At 48.5% G+C, this 16,339-nt stretch overlaps 1 protein-coding gene across 4 annotated transcripts; it reads left to right on the top strand.

Annotated features, from left to right (window-relative positions):
* Window positions 1-3,293: 3,293 nt before the first annotated feature.
* On the top strand, window positions 3,294-16,330 carry LOC144035975 (glutamate receptor 1-like). Of its 4 annotated transcripts, none has more exons than XM_077546141.1 (19): window positions 3,294-3,926; window positions 4,020-5,726; window positions 6,365-6,502; window positions 7,677-7,916; window positions 8,225-8,409; window positions 8,508-8,561; window positions 8,751-8,909; window positions 8,987-9,154; window positions 9,245-9,349; window positions 9,479-9,589; window positions 9,975-10,181; window positions 10,373-10,588; window positions 10,654-10,747; window positions 10,923-11,073; window positions 11,140-11,338; window positions 11,445-11,692; window positions 13,366-13,480; window positions 15,493-15,627; window positions 15,893-16,330. In XM_077546141.1, the coding sequence occupies exons 2-19, from the start codon at window positions 5,654-5,656 to the stop codon at window positions 16,100-16,102; spliced, it is 2,808 nt and encodes a 935-aa protein (XP_077402267.1). In that variant the 5' UTR covers window positions 3,294-3,926; window positions 4,020-5,653; the 3' UTR covers window positions 16,103-16,330. The 4 variants fall into 4 exon arrangements, 3 of the variants coding, with proteins under 3 accessions (XP_077402267.1, XP_077402268.1, XP_077402270.1); XM_077546142.1 differs by having other exon boundaries at window positions 3,294-4,092; window positions 5,395-5,726; XR_013288547.1 differs by lacking the exon at window positions 13,366-13,480 and having other exon boundaries at window positions 3,295-5,726; window positions 15,893-16,040.
* The last annotated feature ends 9 nt before the right edge of the window (window positions 16,331-16,339 follow it).

Here is a 16,339-nt window from a genome sequence, read left to right as displayed (position 1 = left end):
TACATAAATAAATGCAACCATCAATCATCAATAATTAGCGAGTAAGTGGGAGCTTGTTGACAATGTTGTGTTCACATATTTAGAAGCTGACTTGCCCTCTTCCTCTCTCGCGCTATCTCACGGGAATCAACAAATCTCATGAGTACACACGCACACACGCACACACATTATTGCTTGGCCCAGCTGCTACTCTCATGTCGCCTCCAAGGTCCACTGGGACCATCGTATGTCCCCCCCCCCCCCCACACACACACGTGTACACTGTTGTTTACAACATGTTTGTGCACAGCGGGGATCAGCCACTGCAGGTCGGAGGTCAACTAATGCACAGCTGCACTGCTGCAGGCGACAACGAAGATGATGAGGATGATGATGAAAACGATGAAGAAGGAGATGAGGAAGACCATGAAGACGAGAAAGCTCCTCAAACGGGGAAGCGCGAGCATCATAACAAGAGTGGCCCCCGGCAGGGAAAAATGGGAAGCCAGGATAATGACGACGATGATGATGATGATGAAGAGGATGAAGTTGATGATAATGATGATGATGTTAAACATAAGGAACCTCCGTAAACAGGAAGTGAGACCGTGATAACGCGAATGGCCCCAGGGAAAGAAAATGGGAAAGAGGGAGTCAGGAGGATGATGAAGAGGAGGAAGATGAAGATGATGGTGATAATGATGCCCTTGATGAAGAGGCGGATAAAAAGGATGATGATGGTGATGATCAAGAGGAGGATGAAGATGATGATGATGATGACGGTGATGATGAGTAGGATGAAGATAATGATGAAGATGATGGCGCTAATGGTGATGATGATGATGACGGAGATGTTGATGTGGTGATGGTGAAGATGATGGTGCAAATGGTGGTGAAGATGATGATGATGAAGAGGAGGATGAAGATGATGGTGATGATGATGGAGAGGAGGAAGATGATGGTGGTGGTAATGATGAAGAGGATGATGATGATGATGATGATGAAGAGGATGATGAAGATGATGGTGAAATTGAATGATGATGAAGATGATGAATATGATGAAGATGATGCTGACTGCAGGGTGGGTTTGGCGCCTCTTTGAAACGCCGTCCTTCCTCCAACAGCGCTCTCGAGTTTTGTGTCTCGTCAATCAAGTGCGAGATGAAGCACGTGAACAAAATCGTAAGTCCGAAGAGTTCGCCGGGCTTTGCCGGTGCTGCTCATCAGCATTTTCGGAGATGCAGCCGTTCACCCGGACGTATAAAATCATTTCTGTCATTCATTTGAACGAGGGTCCGGACGTCTTACCTTCTGACTGATTTCGGCGCCGTTTGTTGAGGGGCGGGGAGTTTTGCTCAGCTAGCAACGCCAGCGGAGCGAACAAGTCGGAGAGTCGTCTTTGTTGTCTGACGATGATGATGATGATGATGATTAAAGGAGAATTGCTCCCATTATTGTGATGGTGATGCCAAGTATTATTGGGTCGTGCGTTTGCCAGTGCGTGCGTGTTTTCAGCAGACATTTGTCAGCCGCTTCTTGTCGCCCGCAGCAGCACTTCCTGTCATAGCCGTCACACTCGCGGCTAACCAGCTAATAAGCAAAGGTTCATGGCTCACTTTCTCCGTGACAAGTGAACACGCCGTTCTGTTCTGGGAGGTTGGTTGGGGGGGGGGGGGGGGGGCAATGCGAGTAAGTGGGTGTTGGGGGCCCACAAAGGGTGCGCGTGTCAGGAAAAGACGTCGCCCACGCAGGAATTGAACAATTTGTTTGTGCTGAACGCACACGCTGAAGTCAGCACAAACATTACGCCTCAGCGCAAAGCTGCTCCAATTTAACAAAGCGCGCACACACACGCACACACGCACACACTGCTTGACCTAATGATGTCATCTTGATACTTGAATGGCGCTTCAAAAGATGCTGAGGAGGGAAAACATGAGAGGAAAACACTGAGATGTGATGTATACACACGTGTGTGTGTGGCAAATGCAGTTAATTTGCATACAATGAGTGTTGCTGCCACCACTGATTCTTCATTGTTTGTGCGTGCGCGTGTCTTTGAGTTTAAGCGTGTGTGCCAGTTTGTGTGTATTTACTGCATGCGTGCATGTCAAGTTACACAAACGTGATTGCGCGATCACGACCGTTGGGCGCCACGTTGGTGAAGAGTGCGTGGCTAACGAGGGACGTTGATGCTAACGAGAAGCAAGGAAGAAGATGGTGAAGTTCTCGTTCGTTTCTGCAAACAGATTTTTATTTTGAAAATCACCTTTTCTGACACAAGCACGGGTTTGTTACCAAAAGCATCATCATGCATTGTTATTCATGCGAGCGATGACTAACGAGCAGTCAAATTGATCGATTAATAAACAAGTAATCGATTATCAAATTAACTCATTTGCTCCCAAAAACATATAAATACGTTCTGTTTTAAATACTTTATTACGATGCTCCCAAAAAAAACAAAAATAGCCAAAATGCGTCCAAATTTCAAAGTATCGGTACTCGCAAAGGCAGCCGATGCCAGCATCAGCCCCCATTGGGTTGAATGTGGCCCCTGAAAATCAAACTCTATCTCTGCCGTAGTTTTGACTTGCCGGGAAGGTTCCAGAATGTCTCGCCCAGGGCCGTGCAAGTGCGTCCCCCAGCTGTGTTGCCGCAAGTATCCCCCCCCCCCCTCTCTCGCCTGACGGTGAAGTGCCCAGCTGGCACAAGAACACGCTTCATTTTCTCTTCTCGTCCTCGTCCTTCTCGTCTTCCTCTTCCTCCTCCTGCTCTTGCTCTTCACTTTCTTCCTCGTCCTCTTCATCTTCATCTTCATCTTCCTCCAGGCTCACCAGAACATTAAACGGCCCATCAAGGCGTCGTTAACGAGCGCTTGATGGCAGCGTTGCATTGTGGGTAATGGCTCCTCACAAACACACGCGCACACACGTTGTGGACGTGTCACGTGACTCATGGCACGCCGCACGCCAACGTCCCAAAACGCCAGCATTTGGCTGATGTGTGTGCGTGTGTGAGAAAGTGCGTGCGCGTGTGTCCAGAAGTCTCAAAATAAACTTTGCAACACAACAACTCTTGAAGTGCGCACAAAAGAGGAATTGATGACGTCATCATCAGGTGTGAAAGGCTCATGAAAGATGCACGAGTTTGACAAATAATTCATGTTGTTACGGGATGCTTAATGCATGTGACGTATTTACATTAAGGGCTGCTTCGTGTATTATTCAAAGTGTTTACGTTGTCATGGTAACGAGGCAGCCAATGGCATCAAAGCGCAAACAAATGTACTTATTTTGGAGAGCTCATTGTTCCCTCGACCCCAAGATTACATTTGGAAGAGGCATATTTTCTTCAATTAGTTATAACTCTTTTTTTTTTTTTTTTAAAAATATAAGTTTCCTCCTGTAAACTGACACAACGAGGCTGTTTTTGGACTCAGACGCAGAGGAAGAGGTGGAGGGTAAAGCAGCTTTTAATTAACAAAACAAAAGCTCTTCAATGAGAGGGAAAAAATAAAGACTATACAAACATTAACTGAAAGCGCTCCAAAAGGGAGGAAGTTCAAAACTACATTCAAAAACAAAAAGCACTCTATGACTAAACAAAACTAAGCTATACAAAATTACAAACAAAGGTTCTCTCACGAGACAAGGCAATAAAGGCAACAAGGCAATTGGGTATCAAGGCTGTGGTCTATGGCAGGCTTCAGTGGCTCAAACGAAAACACTTCGGCACAAGACAGGGAAAACGCAGACTATTTAACACATGAGGGTAATGGGGAACAGGTGGCAACAATCAGGGTCAGGGTTGACGCAGACGCCACACGAGGAAGAGCAAGTGACCTGAAACGAGAGGAGTCAGACTTTTCACAATAAAACAGGAAATGACAAGACACCCTCACCGCGGTGTGACATAAACATGATTAGGCATATCATGTATTTAAGGCAAGTTGTCAAATGTCCTCTTGTTTATGTTTAACAAATGTAAAACATCATAAATCCTGCTGTTTCTCCAACTTGGATATGGTAAAAGTACAGGATGGTATGCCGAGAAACTTTTCTTGGGAGGAGCAAGATGGCGGCCTCGCGCCTTCAAAAGTCATCCAAAGAGGTGGGAAGTAACAAGTTACATTGACTTGAGTAACTTTTTGAAAAAAAAAGTACTTTTACCACACAATACTTTGCACTTTTGTGTGAAGACGAAAGGCGACTGTTACTCTCCATTATTGGGCCGCCGCCGCCGCTTTCATACATTCGCTTTAGCGTCTTTTCACGTAAGCGCCGCGCTCGACTTGACTTTGCGGGAGCTTTTCGGAAGACGCTCGTCATGTGACGTTCACGAACCAATCGAGTCTTTTCAATGTGGCGATGCAACCCAAACTTTTTAGAGACCAGTTCAACCAGTGAAAAAGTCATCAGAGACACGAGTATCCCGCTTGGGTACAGGAAGCAAGATTTCGTACTTTGTTCCTCGCCACCAGTGGACTCGCTGACCCAGCTGAACAGCGTCTGCCGTCGTTAATGGTTTCCTGCATGAATAAAACAGCGAGCCGTGCGGCTTGCAGGCGCGCGCCATCGCCATTTCCTGTCGAGTCAACATAATTGGTCGCAAACTTCGGGTCAACTTCCCCATCCCGGCTGCACGCGTTATGAGGATGAATTAATAACGACGTATTGTGCCGCCGCCGCCGCCGCCATTTCACATGTGCGCATGCTCGTTCACGCCACGCTGAGCAGCCCGACGTGTGGAAGCGCAGACAGGAAGTGGACCGGTTAATTGGATGTCGCCATCCCGCGATGTTACTTCTCCTTCCGTGGGCCGCTAGCTCCGCCCCCTCGCTGTCAGCTGACCACAACAGGACAGGAGAAACAGCTGTTCGTGGTGGTGGGGGGTCCCCGGGGGTCCACCGGCCCACAATGAAACCTTGCTTGGGGTGACAATTTGGCCGGAGACACAACAAGGACAGATAATGATGACACAGGAAGTGAAGACGAGACGAGGACAGGAATTTAAGACATAAATTGGGAAGAACCAGGAAGTGAGGACAAGAAGAGGACATGGAGTCTAGAAACAGGAAGTGAAAATATAACAAATGAAAAAGAGGAGAATGGCAGAAAGCGATGACACGAGAAGTGAAGACGAGACGAGGACAGGAAAGGAAGACGAAGTGAAAACATGAGGACAGAAAGTGACGATGGAAGAAGTGACGACAGGTCAGGAGGGGACGTGAAGTGAAGACGCAGGAAGTGATGAAGACGAGCAATTCAGAATGCAGTCGTGTTAATGGAGCCGCTGACGCATTGTTATTGCTTTACATGATTAATGTTCACAATTAAGATGGAGTCAAAACGTGTGTGCGCGTGTTTGAGTGCGTGCGCGCGCGTGTGTGTGCTGATGCTGCTAATTTGATAGGAGGACCCAAGGGGGCAGGGCTCGAATCTCGGGAAAGCCCACGCCTGCCCTCTCGCGCGCGCACGGGCGAGTGCGCGCGCGAGAGACGGCAGGCGTGAGACGGCTGCGGCGCTCTCGGAGGCTGCGGACGAGCGAGAAGGAGGACGAGAGCAGCGCGGGAACCACGAGGACTCCACTTCTGACAACCACGAGGACTCCACTTCTGACAACCACGAGGACTCCACTTCTGACAACCACGAGGACTCCACTTCTGACAACCATGACGACTCCACTTCTTCTCGTGCTGGGCTTGGCGCTCGCCGCCGCCACTTTTCCTGCTAGCGTCAACATAGGTGAGCTCGCGGCACGCACGTCATCGTGTCTTAAGCATCACAGACATCACAAATCATGTTCATCGTCGGCATCGTAAACTTCATATACGTCACACATGATTCACGTCATATGAATGTAGTGTGTGTGTGTGTGTGTGTGTGTGTGTGTGTGTGTGTGTGCGTTTGCGTCCAACATTCCAAAGTGTGTTGAAGTTCATCACGTGCACGTGAAGCAATCTCACATCATTTCAACTCAAGTTTCCGCGTGTGTTTGTGTGTCACATTCTGGACGCACACGTGTCAGCATGAGAGTTGTGGATGCGTGCCATAGTAGTGTGTGAGAGTGGCTACATGTGTGAGAATAACTATTTCAGCATTTTGAATGAGAGTGATTTCGTAGTGTGTGTTTCGGTTGTGAATGTGAGAGCATTTCAGTCGTGTGTGTGAGAGTGTTGCAGTAGTGGCGTGAGAGGGTTTCGGTTTGGCGTGAGAGCCTTTTCGTCGTTGTGTGCGTGAGAGAGTTAACAGAACGATGTTGCTGCGAGATTGACAGCTGGGTGGCTGTTAGGCGACGTCCAATCACATTCATGATGACAATGTGCCACGATGCCGGCCGCCGTTTGTTGACTTTGCCCCGCCTTGCACGGCGCCCCCCGCAGGTGGACTTTTCCCGGCCGGATCGCACGAGCAAGAAGTGTTTCGCTTCGCCGTAACCCAACGCGCCGCCGACATACCCAAGTTGTTGCCTCAGATGGACGCCGTTGACACCGGCAGCAGCTTCGCCATGACCTACGCTTGTGAGTGTTGCGCGCACCCGCCCGCCTCTTCGTCTCCGGCGCAAGCGCCGACGTTCTCATTGATTTGTCATCATCATCACGGGCCTCACCTTCGTCGTCGGCAGAATCACTGTCATCGCCATCATCAATCATGGTCATCATTGTCATCTTCATCATCATCATCATCATCATTATCATCTTATCTTCATCATCATCAATCATGGTCATCATTGTCATCTTCATCTTAATATCATAATCATGATCATCATCATCATTATTATCATCTTATCATCATCATCATCATCATCATCAATCATAATCATCATCATCATCATCATCATCATCATCATCAATCATGGTCATCATTGTCATCATCATCATCATCATCATCATCATCAATCATGATCATCATCATCATCATCATCATCATCATCATCATCATCAATCATGGTCATCATTTTCATCATCATCTCCAACATCATTGTTATCATCATCTTCATCATCGTCATCCCTTTTGTCCTTGTCATGACCTTCGTTTATCCTCATCACCAACTTTCCACTTTCACCCTCATCATCATCATCTTCATCACCCTGCTATGGAGGCGGGGCTGCGTCCCAAATGGAGGCGTCCACAAAGGTTATGGCGGCGCACTAAAAGGAGCACAGAAGGCCCGAGGATGTGTGGCTGTTGTTGCCGTCAACAATGCGTTGACCTCCTTTGGCTGAGGCGCCAACAAAAGACGGAACCGCAATGAAAAACATCATCACGCACGCTCGCAACACTTCCTGTTCCTCCCTAATCTCTTCTTCCTTTGAACTCTTTTGACTTCCTTTTCTGTTTGCACCTGATTTGTTTCGAGTTGCTGTTCCGTTTCTTGTACATCCTGACCTTTGCGTTCACTTCCTGTTGTCCCGTTCTATTTCCTGTTTTAACTTTCACCTGACTGTTGTCTGTTTCCATTTCTGGATAGTCATCTCTGTTGTGGCCCCTCCCCCTCAATCTGTTGCCCCCGTGGCGACGGCATCGCTGATGCTTTCTGTCACTTAGCTATAAGGCTTAGCGACAGCGAGCTCATTAGCATGATAGCCTTGGCCGCAGGGCTAACGGCTATAGTTAGCATGTTGTTGTTTTTAACATTTTAGGGTTGACCAGGATGTGAACTTTGTGTGTGTGTGTGCTTGCGCATGGCGTCAGTCTGCTCGCAGTTCGCCAGGGGCGTGCACGCCGTGATGGGCGTCTACGACCAGAGGACCGTCAACATGGTGTCTTCCTTCTGCGGCTCGCTCCACGTCAGCTTCGTCACGCCGTCGTTCCCGGCGCTGGCCGACAGCCCCTTCGTGCTGCAGTTGCGGCCAGGCCTGCAGGGGGCGCTCATGTCGCTGCTGGAGCACTTTGGCTGGCAGCGCTTCGTCTACATGTACGGCGCGCACGCAGGTGACGTCGCGCTTGCCACGTGTTTTTGGACCAGACCAAATTGGACTTGAATGTTGGATGACGTCTCGGTGGCGACCGCGCGGGCCACCGAGACACGTGTTGTGGTTCCGTTTGCGCTCCGCAAACATGTCGCCGCTCTCCACACTAATGCTAAAACTAACACGCATACACGCACACACGCACATGAAAATGTTCTACTCGACACCCCCGTGATGTTTTTTTTCATCATATGATTGATGGCCGTCATGTGATGAACACATGACGGTCACATGACGGTGACGCGATGTGCGCGATTGTGGTGCGTTCAGGCGCGACCGTCCTGAAGAAGGTTCTGGAGCGTGCGGCCGAGCGAGGCTGGCAGGTGACGTCGGTCAACTTGGACTCGTTGAACGAGTCGGGCTTCATCCAGCTGCTGGCTGACCTGGACTTCAAGAAAGAGTTCAACGTGGTTCTAGACTGCGAATGGGACCGCCTCAACGCCATCCTGGGCCTGGTGCGTGTCGTCCTCTTCGCCGGCCGGCCGGCGCCGCTTTCTCTTCCAGCTGTTCTTCTACCTTACTGAGGATCCGCCATTTTGTTTGGTTCTGTCAGATTTCAGCACAGAGAAGGAACCTGAAGAACTATCAATACATTCTCCTTAACATGGTAAGCACTTTTCTACATACTAGACACGAATACTTCTATCGTCTCCTGTATGCGAACATTCTATTTGTCTTTTACAATTCTAGATTTCTAGACTTTTATGTATCTTATACAAAGTATATTTTTATAATATATCAATCTAGATTCTATACAATAATACAATACACTGCAAATGTGTGTGTTGTGTGTGAGGGCTTCGTGGAGCTGAACCTGACGGAGTTCCGCGCGCTGTCCCCCAACGTGACGGGTTTCCAGCTGGTGAACTGGTCCGACGCATCCGTGCTGAGGGTCCAGCAGGACTGGATCAACTTTGACCCCAAAGACGGCAAGGCTGCGCGGCGCGCCCTGCGGGTACGAGCCCGCGCCGACGCCACTTCCAGTTTTGCCGGCCGCGCCCTTGACGGCGGCCGTCTGCTCTGATTGGTCAGTACGCAGGCGCGCTGACCTATGACGGCGTCAGCGTGGTGTCGGCGGCCTTTCAGAACCTCCGGCGCCAGCGCATCGACGTCTCTCGCCGTGGGAACGCCGGGGAGTGCCTGGGGAACCCCCCCGCGCCGTGGGGGCAGGGCATCGACATACAGAGGGCGCTGCAGCAGGTCACATGCACGCATGCATAGACACGCACGGATATGCACGCGTACACACACTCATCCTTTGTGTGTGTGTGTGCGCGCGGGCGCGTGTAGGTGCGCCTAGATGGTCTGACAGGCCGCATTCAGTTTGATGAGCGAGGACATCGGACCAACTTTACGCTCACAGTAATGGAACTGAGCCGCACTGGACCCAGGAAGGTGTGTGCGTGTGCGTGATGATTTGTTAACGTGTGAGTGTGTATGTGCGTGCGTGTGTGTGTGACGTTGCTTGCGTGAGCTCATTTGCCTCTGCGTGTTTGCTTGCGCGCGCGCGTGTGCGTTGTCCAGGTGGGCGTGTGGAGCGAGCAGAGGGGCTACGTAAACACGGCCCGATACAGGCCCACCCAGGAGGAGTTCTACGGACTGCAGAACCGCACTTACGTGGTCACCACCATCCTGGTGAGACCACGCCCCCTCCCCTCCCCTCCCTGAACAGTCCAGTCTCACCCTCTTCTGCAATGTCTCCTCATGAAGCACTATTTTGCATTCTGATTCTTAGCAGTGTGTCCTAATGGAGCATTTTCTGGCAGTCGGCTCCTCGGTAGCAGTGTTTCTGAATGAAGCACTTTATGGCAACTGTGTGGATCACTTTTTGGCAGCCTTTCCCTTGAGAAGCTGTGGGTCACACGTTTTAACTTTCTTATGCTCAAGAGGAGTGCAGTGACATTTTTTTTGGTCGCGGCGAGCCAATCGGATGTCTTGGTGTAGGCTTGAGAGGCGTCAACGTGATGATGTCCGCACAGATGAGGTCATGTGTCAAAGGGGGCGGGTCTTGTCCTTCCAGGAAGCGCCCTACATGATGCTGAAGAAGAACCACGAGCAGCTGGTGGGTAACGACAGGTACGAGGGTTACTGCGCCGAGCTGGCCGCGGAGATCGCCAAGCACGTGGGCTTCGCGTACCGGCTGGAGCTGGTGGGCGACGGCAAGTACGGCGCCCGGGACTCATTCAGCAAAATGTGGAACGGCATGGTGGGAGAGCTGGTCTACGGGGTGAGTGAGTCGATGCCAACTTGCGAACGTGAATCAAAAACATTCATCGGTGGCAGTGAAAAAATCTGTTTTCTTCATAACTGTATTATACTGCCCCCCGGTGGCCAAATCGCACACAACAAAGGGTGTGGCAAGTAATGAATCATGATGCAGTGTTTCATTCTTTACATTTGATTTAATATTTAATATAGAAGGCGGACGTGGCGGTGGCGCCGCTGACCATCACGCTGGTGCGCGAGCAGGTCATCGACTTCACCAAACCTTTCATGTCGCTCGGCATCTCCATCATGATCAAGAAGCCCACCAAGTCCAAACCTGGCGTCTTCTCCTTCCTGGACCCGCTGGCCTACGAGATCTGGATGTGCATCGTCTTCGCCTACATCGGCGTCAGCGTGGTGCTCTTCCTGGTGAGGCCCCGCCCACGTGCGCTCGAGCAAAGACGCTTTGATGCCATCGCTTGCCAACGTGACAGGTGAGCCGCTTCAGTCCTTACGAGTGGAAGAAGAACGAGGAGGAGGAGGAAGACGAGGATGAGGCTCCGCCCACCTCTTCCAAAGACGCTGCAGGTACGACGGCGTTGTTGTCGTCGTCTTCGTCGTCCTTCTTGGCATCATTATCATCGTCGTCATCATCAATCATATAACCTTCATCTTCATCATCACCGTCGTCATTGTCTTCCTCTTCGCCAACATCGCTGTCACGGCTGATGTCCGGCGCCGGCGTGTGTCCACTTCCCGCCAGGACGTCAACTTCCCGCGCTGCTGCACAGCCAGCAGCCTCCCAAAGACAAAGACAACGAGAGTCCGGAACACACCAACGACTTTGGCATCTTCAACTCTCTGTGGTTCTCCTTGGGAGCCTTCATGCAACAAGGATGCGACATCTCGCCCAGGTCTGCCGCCGCCGCCCGCCGCCGCCACCCGCCGTCAAGGTGACGTGACACGTTTGCTCGGCGCAGGTCCCTGTCGGGCCGCATCGTGGGCGGCGTGTGGTGGTTCTTCACGCTGATCATCATCTCGTCCTACACGGCCAACCTGGCCGCCTTCCTGACGGTGGAGCGCATGGTGTCGCCCATCGAGAACGCCGAAGAGCTCGCCAAGCAGAGCGAGATCGCTTACGGTACTCTGGATGGCGGCTCCACCAAAGAGTTCTTCAGGGTCAGCGCCGCTTCCTTTTCCTCCTCCTCCTCTTCTTCTTCTCGTTTTCATTTTTGTGTTTGAAGACGAAATCTGTCCGAAGCACTTTGTCTTCGTCTGCCGTCAGAGGTCCAAGATCGGCGTGTTCGAGAAGATGTGGTCGTACATGCGCGGCGCCGACCCGTCCGTCTTCGTCAAGAACACGGACGAGGGCGTGAGCCGCGTGCGCAAGTCCAAGGGCAAGTACGCCTACCTGCTGGAGTCGTCCATGAACGAGTACATTGAGCAGCGCGCGCCCTGCGACACCATCAAAGTGGGCGGCAACCTGGACTCCAAAGGCTACGGCGTGGCCACGCCCAAAGGATCGCCCCTCAGGTACTCGCTTTGCATCCTTAGCCTGCTTAGCATCTTTTGTCTCGTTAACGTCGTCTCAGCGGCGTTGTTGGCCTTGTTAACTTCTGAGCTTCACAAAGTTTTTAGCCTCGTTAGCTTCTTTGCGTCAATACCCTTGTTAGCCTCATTAGCATCGTTATCCTCATGAACCTCGACTTTAGCATCATTGCAACCTTACCCTTGTTTACCTTTAACTGGTTTAGCCTTGTTAGCCTGTAGCATGATTAGCATCGTAATCCTTGTTCAGCATTTTTAGCCTCTTTAGATGTGTTAGCATTGTTAGCCACTAACAAGTGAGTGCTCATTACTGTGGTGAGCAACACGTTAGCAAGTTCCATTTTGTTTGCCCCCCCCCCAAACTGCATGTTATTACATATGTTATTAAATGTTTTAACAGTGTATTAAGTCTTATTGCGTGTTATGATTATGACGTGTTACTTTATGCAAATTGTTTCTCTGATGAGATACTACATTTATTAAGTGTTATAACAACATGTTATTAGGGTGTTATTACATGCTTTTTATGGGTTATCAAGCATTGATGTGCTATCAACTTGCTATTGCTATTGGCATGTTATTATTACAACGTGTTATTATGACGTGATAGTACCAACTATTGTGTATTATCGTGGCGTGTTAATATATGTTATTACGCATTAATATTTGTTATGAGTTGTGGAATCACTGTGCATGTTTTTATGTATATCCTGTTTGTGTGCACGTGTGTTTTTGTCTCATGTCTGCCTCTCTCTTCTGTCCGTCTGTTTGTCTTTCTGTCTGTCTGATGTCCATGACTCCGCCCCCCCAGTGCGTCCGTCTGCTCATCTGCGCGTCAGCCAATCGCAGCTGCCGACAGCTGACGCCTTGTAACGCTTTGGTCAGTGACGCCACTTGGCTTAGCGACATGCTGGCTTAGCGATCGCTATACTAGTAGCACATGTCCCAGCACTACATGACATCAGCCGCATGTTGCCTAGCAACTATCACTCACGGCGTCCCAAAATAAGACGATTAAAAAGAACAAAGCGACGCTTTTATTTTGGAGTGGATTTCAATCTTCTTTTTCTTTTTGTTCTTCAGCCAGCATGCGATTGTTCACTTTTGCTCATTTGTGCTTTTGTCCACATGACGCACGACTCAGCACTTTTACTACAACAACGGGGAGGACAATTTGGGTTCCAGTTGCTTAGCAACATGTCTCTGCGCGTGTGCACAACACACACACACACACAAGCCATTTAGAGTGTAAATGTTTTGTGTGTGTGTTCACCTGTGTGTGTGTTTTGTGTATATGTTTTTGTGTGTATATTTTGGAGGTTGTGTTCTTTACGTATTTTTTCATTTTGCTTTTTGAGCGCGTCTGCGTGTGTTTGAGGACACTAGCAAAGGTCGGCGCGAGAGAAAGTACTAACCCCGCCCACTTTGGAATCACTTCCTGTTTGTTGACGTGTTGTCGTTTGTGTTGAAGTGACATCGGGTGTGTGCGTGTATTTCGAAGCGTAGCATCGAAAGGAAGGCCGGCGATGGCGGCGGCGTGTGTGTATGCGGCGGGTGTGGCGGGTTTGGGGCGGGTGTGGCGGCTAACATAAGATAACAAAGCGGTGTGTCGGGCGATGGTCTGGCGACTGTTGATGTTATGTTATGTTGCATGTTAGAATTCCGGTGAACCTGGCCGTGCTCAAGCTCAATGAGCAGGCCGTGTTAGACAAGTTGAAGAACAAGTGGTGGTACGACAAAGGTCAATGTGGACACAAGGACGCCGGGAGGAAGGTCAGTTAGAGGTCGCTTGGACACACCCACCACAACCTCCCCCCAACCCCTCTGCTAGCGCCTGCGACAAACCCCCATCCTCCTCATTTCCTTTCCTTCTTGCTTGACTATTTTTTCACAATTATCTTTTTTAGGGTGTTGATTTTTCTTGTATTTTCTTGTTTTTTTTTGTCCTTTTCTGTTGATTTTCCTTTTTTCCTTTTGTTTTATTTTTTCCCATGTTTATTTCTGGGTTTTATTTTTTTCTTCCTTTGATCCTTTTTTTTTAGCTGTTTTCATTTTTCATTTTTTGATTTTTGTCTTTTTTGTTCTAATTGTTTTTTTTTGTTTGTTTGTTATTTGTGTACAGTATTTATTTTTCCGAGGAGCATGAGTCCAGCATGAGCAACCTGCAGAGCCCCGCCCACAATGAAATGTAACCTTTGACATCCTCTTGTGGACTCTCCCACCTCTTGAACCATTGCGTTTTGATGTCAAAGGTCACGTTTTTGCGACACCAAACAACAATGCTTCTGTCTCCAATCTGTCACAATTTCCACGTAACTTTACTGTTAACTTCCTGTTAACGTTGTCTTAACTTATTGTGAACTTCACGTTAACTTCCCAATTAATTGATTGAGTTTTTATTAACATCCTTTTAACTTCCTGTTCATTTGCTTGTAACTTCTTGTTCATTTATTTTTAACTTCCTGTTATTTTTGTCTAAACTTTTTAAATTTACGTTAACTTCCTCTTAATTTAATATAAAACTGCTGTTAACATCCTGTTTACGTCCTGTTGTTTTCTGGTTAGCTTCCTGTTAATTTCTTTTGAACTTAAACTCCCTTTTCTGGTCGTCCAGCTTCTATTTTCATTACCGATTTCTGCCAAACGCTTCTGAATGTTCAGTAAGTGTTCTTTTTGTTGTTATTATCGTTCAATGCGCATTCAAAACTTACTGGAATGTCTCGCGACTTACGTCTGACTTATGTGACTTGACTGTCAATCACTGGGACATTTTGGAGAGAAAAGCATCGTGAACTCGCAGGCCCCGCCCACTCTGGCAGCTGCATGCAAATGAGGCCATGTAACGTCACAAACATGGCAAACCCTTTTGAAAAATGTACGTTTTTTAAGAAACTTGATGGAAACTCATAAGCTTTTTAAGAAACTTAAGAAATTTTACTAACCTTTTAAGCTTCTTTTTTCTTTTTCTTTTTTAAATGAGACAATTGTCTTTACAGGAATTTTTATTTTTGTTGAAGTTTATTAAGAAATGTGTTTGTGTTAAAAAAAAGTTTTTTAATAAAAAAAAAAGAAAAAGCATTGGAATTGCTTTCCTATGAAGTTTCTTAAAATGTGGCTTTTTTTTTCTAAAGAAACCTAACTTTTAATTAAGGCAATTTCTAAGTAGTTTTATTTTTATTCTGAAATCTTTTTTTAATGTTTAAAACTGACATTATTTAAGATCGAAGAAAAATTTATTTTCATTACAATTCTATAAATAAAAATTTTGAAGCTTAAGATTTCTCAACTGAAAATACATTTCCTTGAATCAATTGTTACATTTTTAAAGAACCTTAGCATTTCTTCTTTAAGGAAATATACGTTTTCATTTTTAATTCTTTCAGTTTTACATAATCTCTTTTAAAAACGTTTTCAAAATAGTTTCCTTTTTTTTTAAAGAACATCATTTTTAAATGAAAGTAACTTTTTCCAATCCCCCCGTAATGCCTGATGTCTCTAACCAACGCACACACCCTCCTGTTGGACACGCCCCCTGCCCGTTAGCGTTACGACTATACTTCCCATCAGCCTCTGCTGCGTTACCGTGGCGACACAGACAACGAGTTGGATTCGACTTTTGGAGTCCAATGTCATGATGGGAATTGTAGTTCTTTGTAATCCGTGTTCATCCTGCGCCTTTCGATAGCGCAAAAGCTTAAAAAAGAAAACGTGTGACAGCTGCGAGGCTGCGGGTGTACGGGATTGGCTGTCATCTTTTGACCCCGCCCCTCCATGCGCTGTGACAGGACAAGACAAGCGCTTTGAGTCTGAGCAACGTGGCGGGAATCTTCTACATCCTGATTGGCGGACTGGGCGTGGCCATGATGGTGGCGCTGCTGGACTTCTGCTACAAGTCGCGGCTGGAGTCGCGCAGGATGAAGGTGAGCAAGACGGCGGCCGCGAACGCGACGAGAAAGTCCAGAATTGGACATTGAGAGGAGCAAAGGAAGGAAATTGGGACTTGTTTGCACCAATTTGCTTGATGGCTGCTTTTGGAGGAGGCAAGAACAACTGCAAGGACATCATTAGTCGCACACTCTCTCATTTGAGTCGTGTAGATTTTCCATGAAAGTACTTCAGAAGTGTATGTCGTATCGTGAGACATGTCCGTGACGTCCGTCTCTCTGATTGGACGCTCCCTCACAGGAGTTGATCGACGCCGCCATGCTGAGCAGCAGCCTTGGTGGGGCCCTGGGCCTGGCAGGGGGCGGGGCCCTGAGCCTGGGGGGCGGGGCCCTGAGCCTAGCGGGCGAGAACAGCGGTGCGGTGGCGCAGGAATTGGCCCGGGCAAGCGCGCCCGGCTTGGTGTACGTGGGCAAAGCTGCTGGACTGGGGCTGCCCTCCGACCTCATGTGACCGCACGTCTTCGGACCGGCGCTCTCCGTCGGTCAGCCGCCGGGTGCAGAGATGAACTGAGTGCACCTGAATGCGTCGTGGCTGAAGCTCAGCAACACAAAAAGTCTTCTACTACTACTTGTTTTTTAGCCTGCCCTGTTGTTTGGAAGCTAATTAGCATATTGACTCATGTAGCATCACTTTGTTCGCTTGCTCGTTGAACACAAATAAAAACAAATACAAAATGGAGCCATATTC

This window comes from Vanacampus margaritifer, chromosome 16, assembly GCF_051991255.1.
Source record: "Vanacampus margaritifer isolate UIUO_Vmar chromosome 16, RoL_Vmar_1.0, whole genome shotgun sequence".
Taxonomy (NCBI): Eukaryota; Metazoa; Chordata; class Actinopteri; order Syngnathiformes; family Syngnathidae; genus Vanacampus; species Vanacampus margaritifer.
The sequence above is the reverse complement of the archived record's forward strand: the minus strand, read 5'-3'. Positions and strand labels throughout refer to the sequence as shown.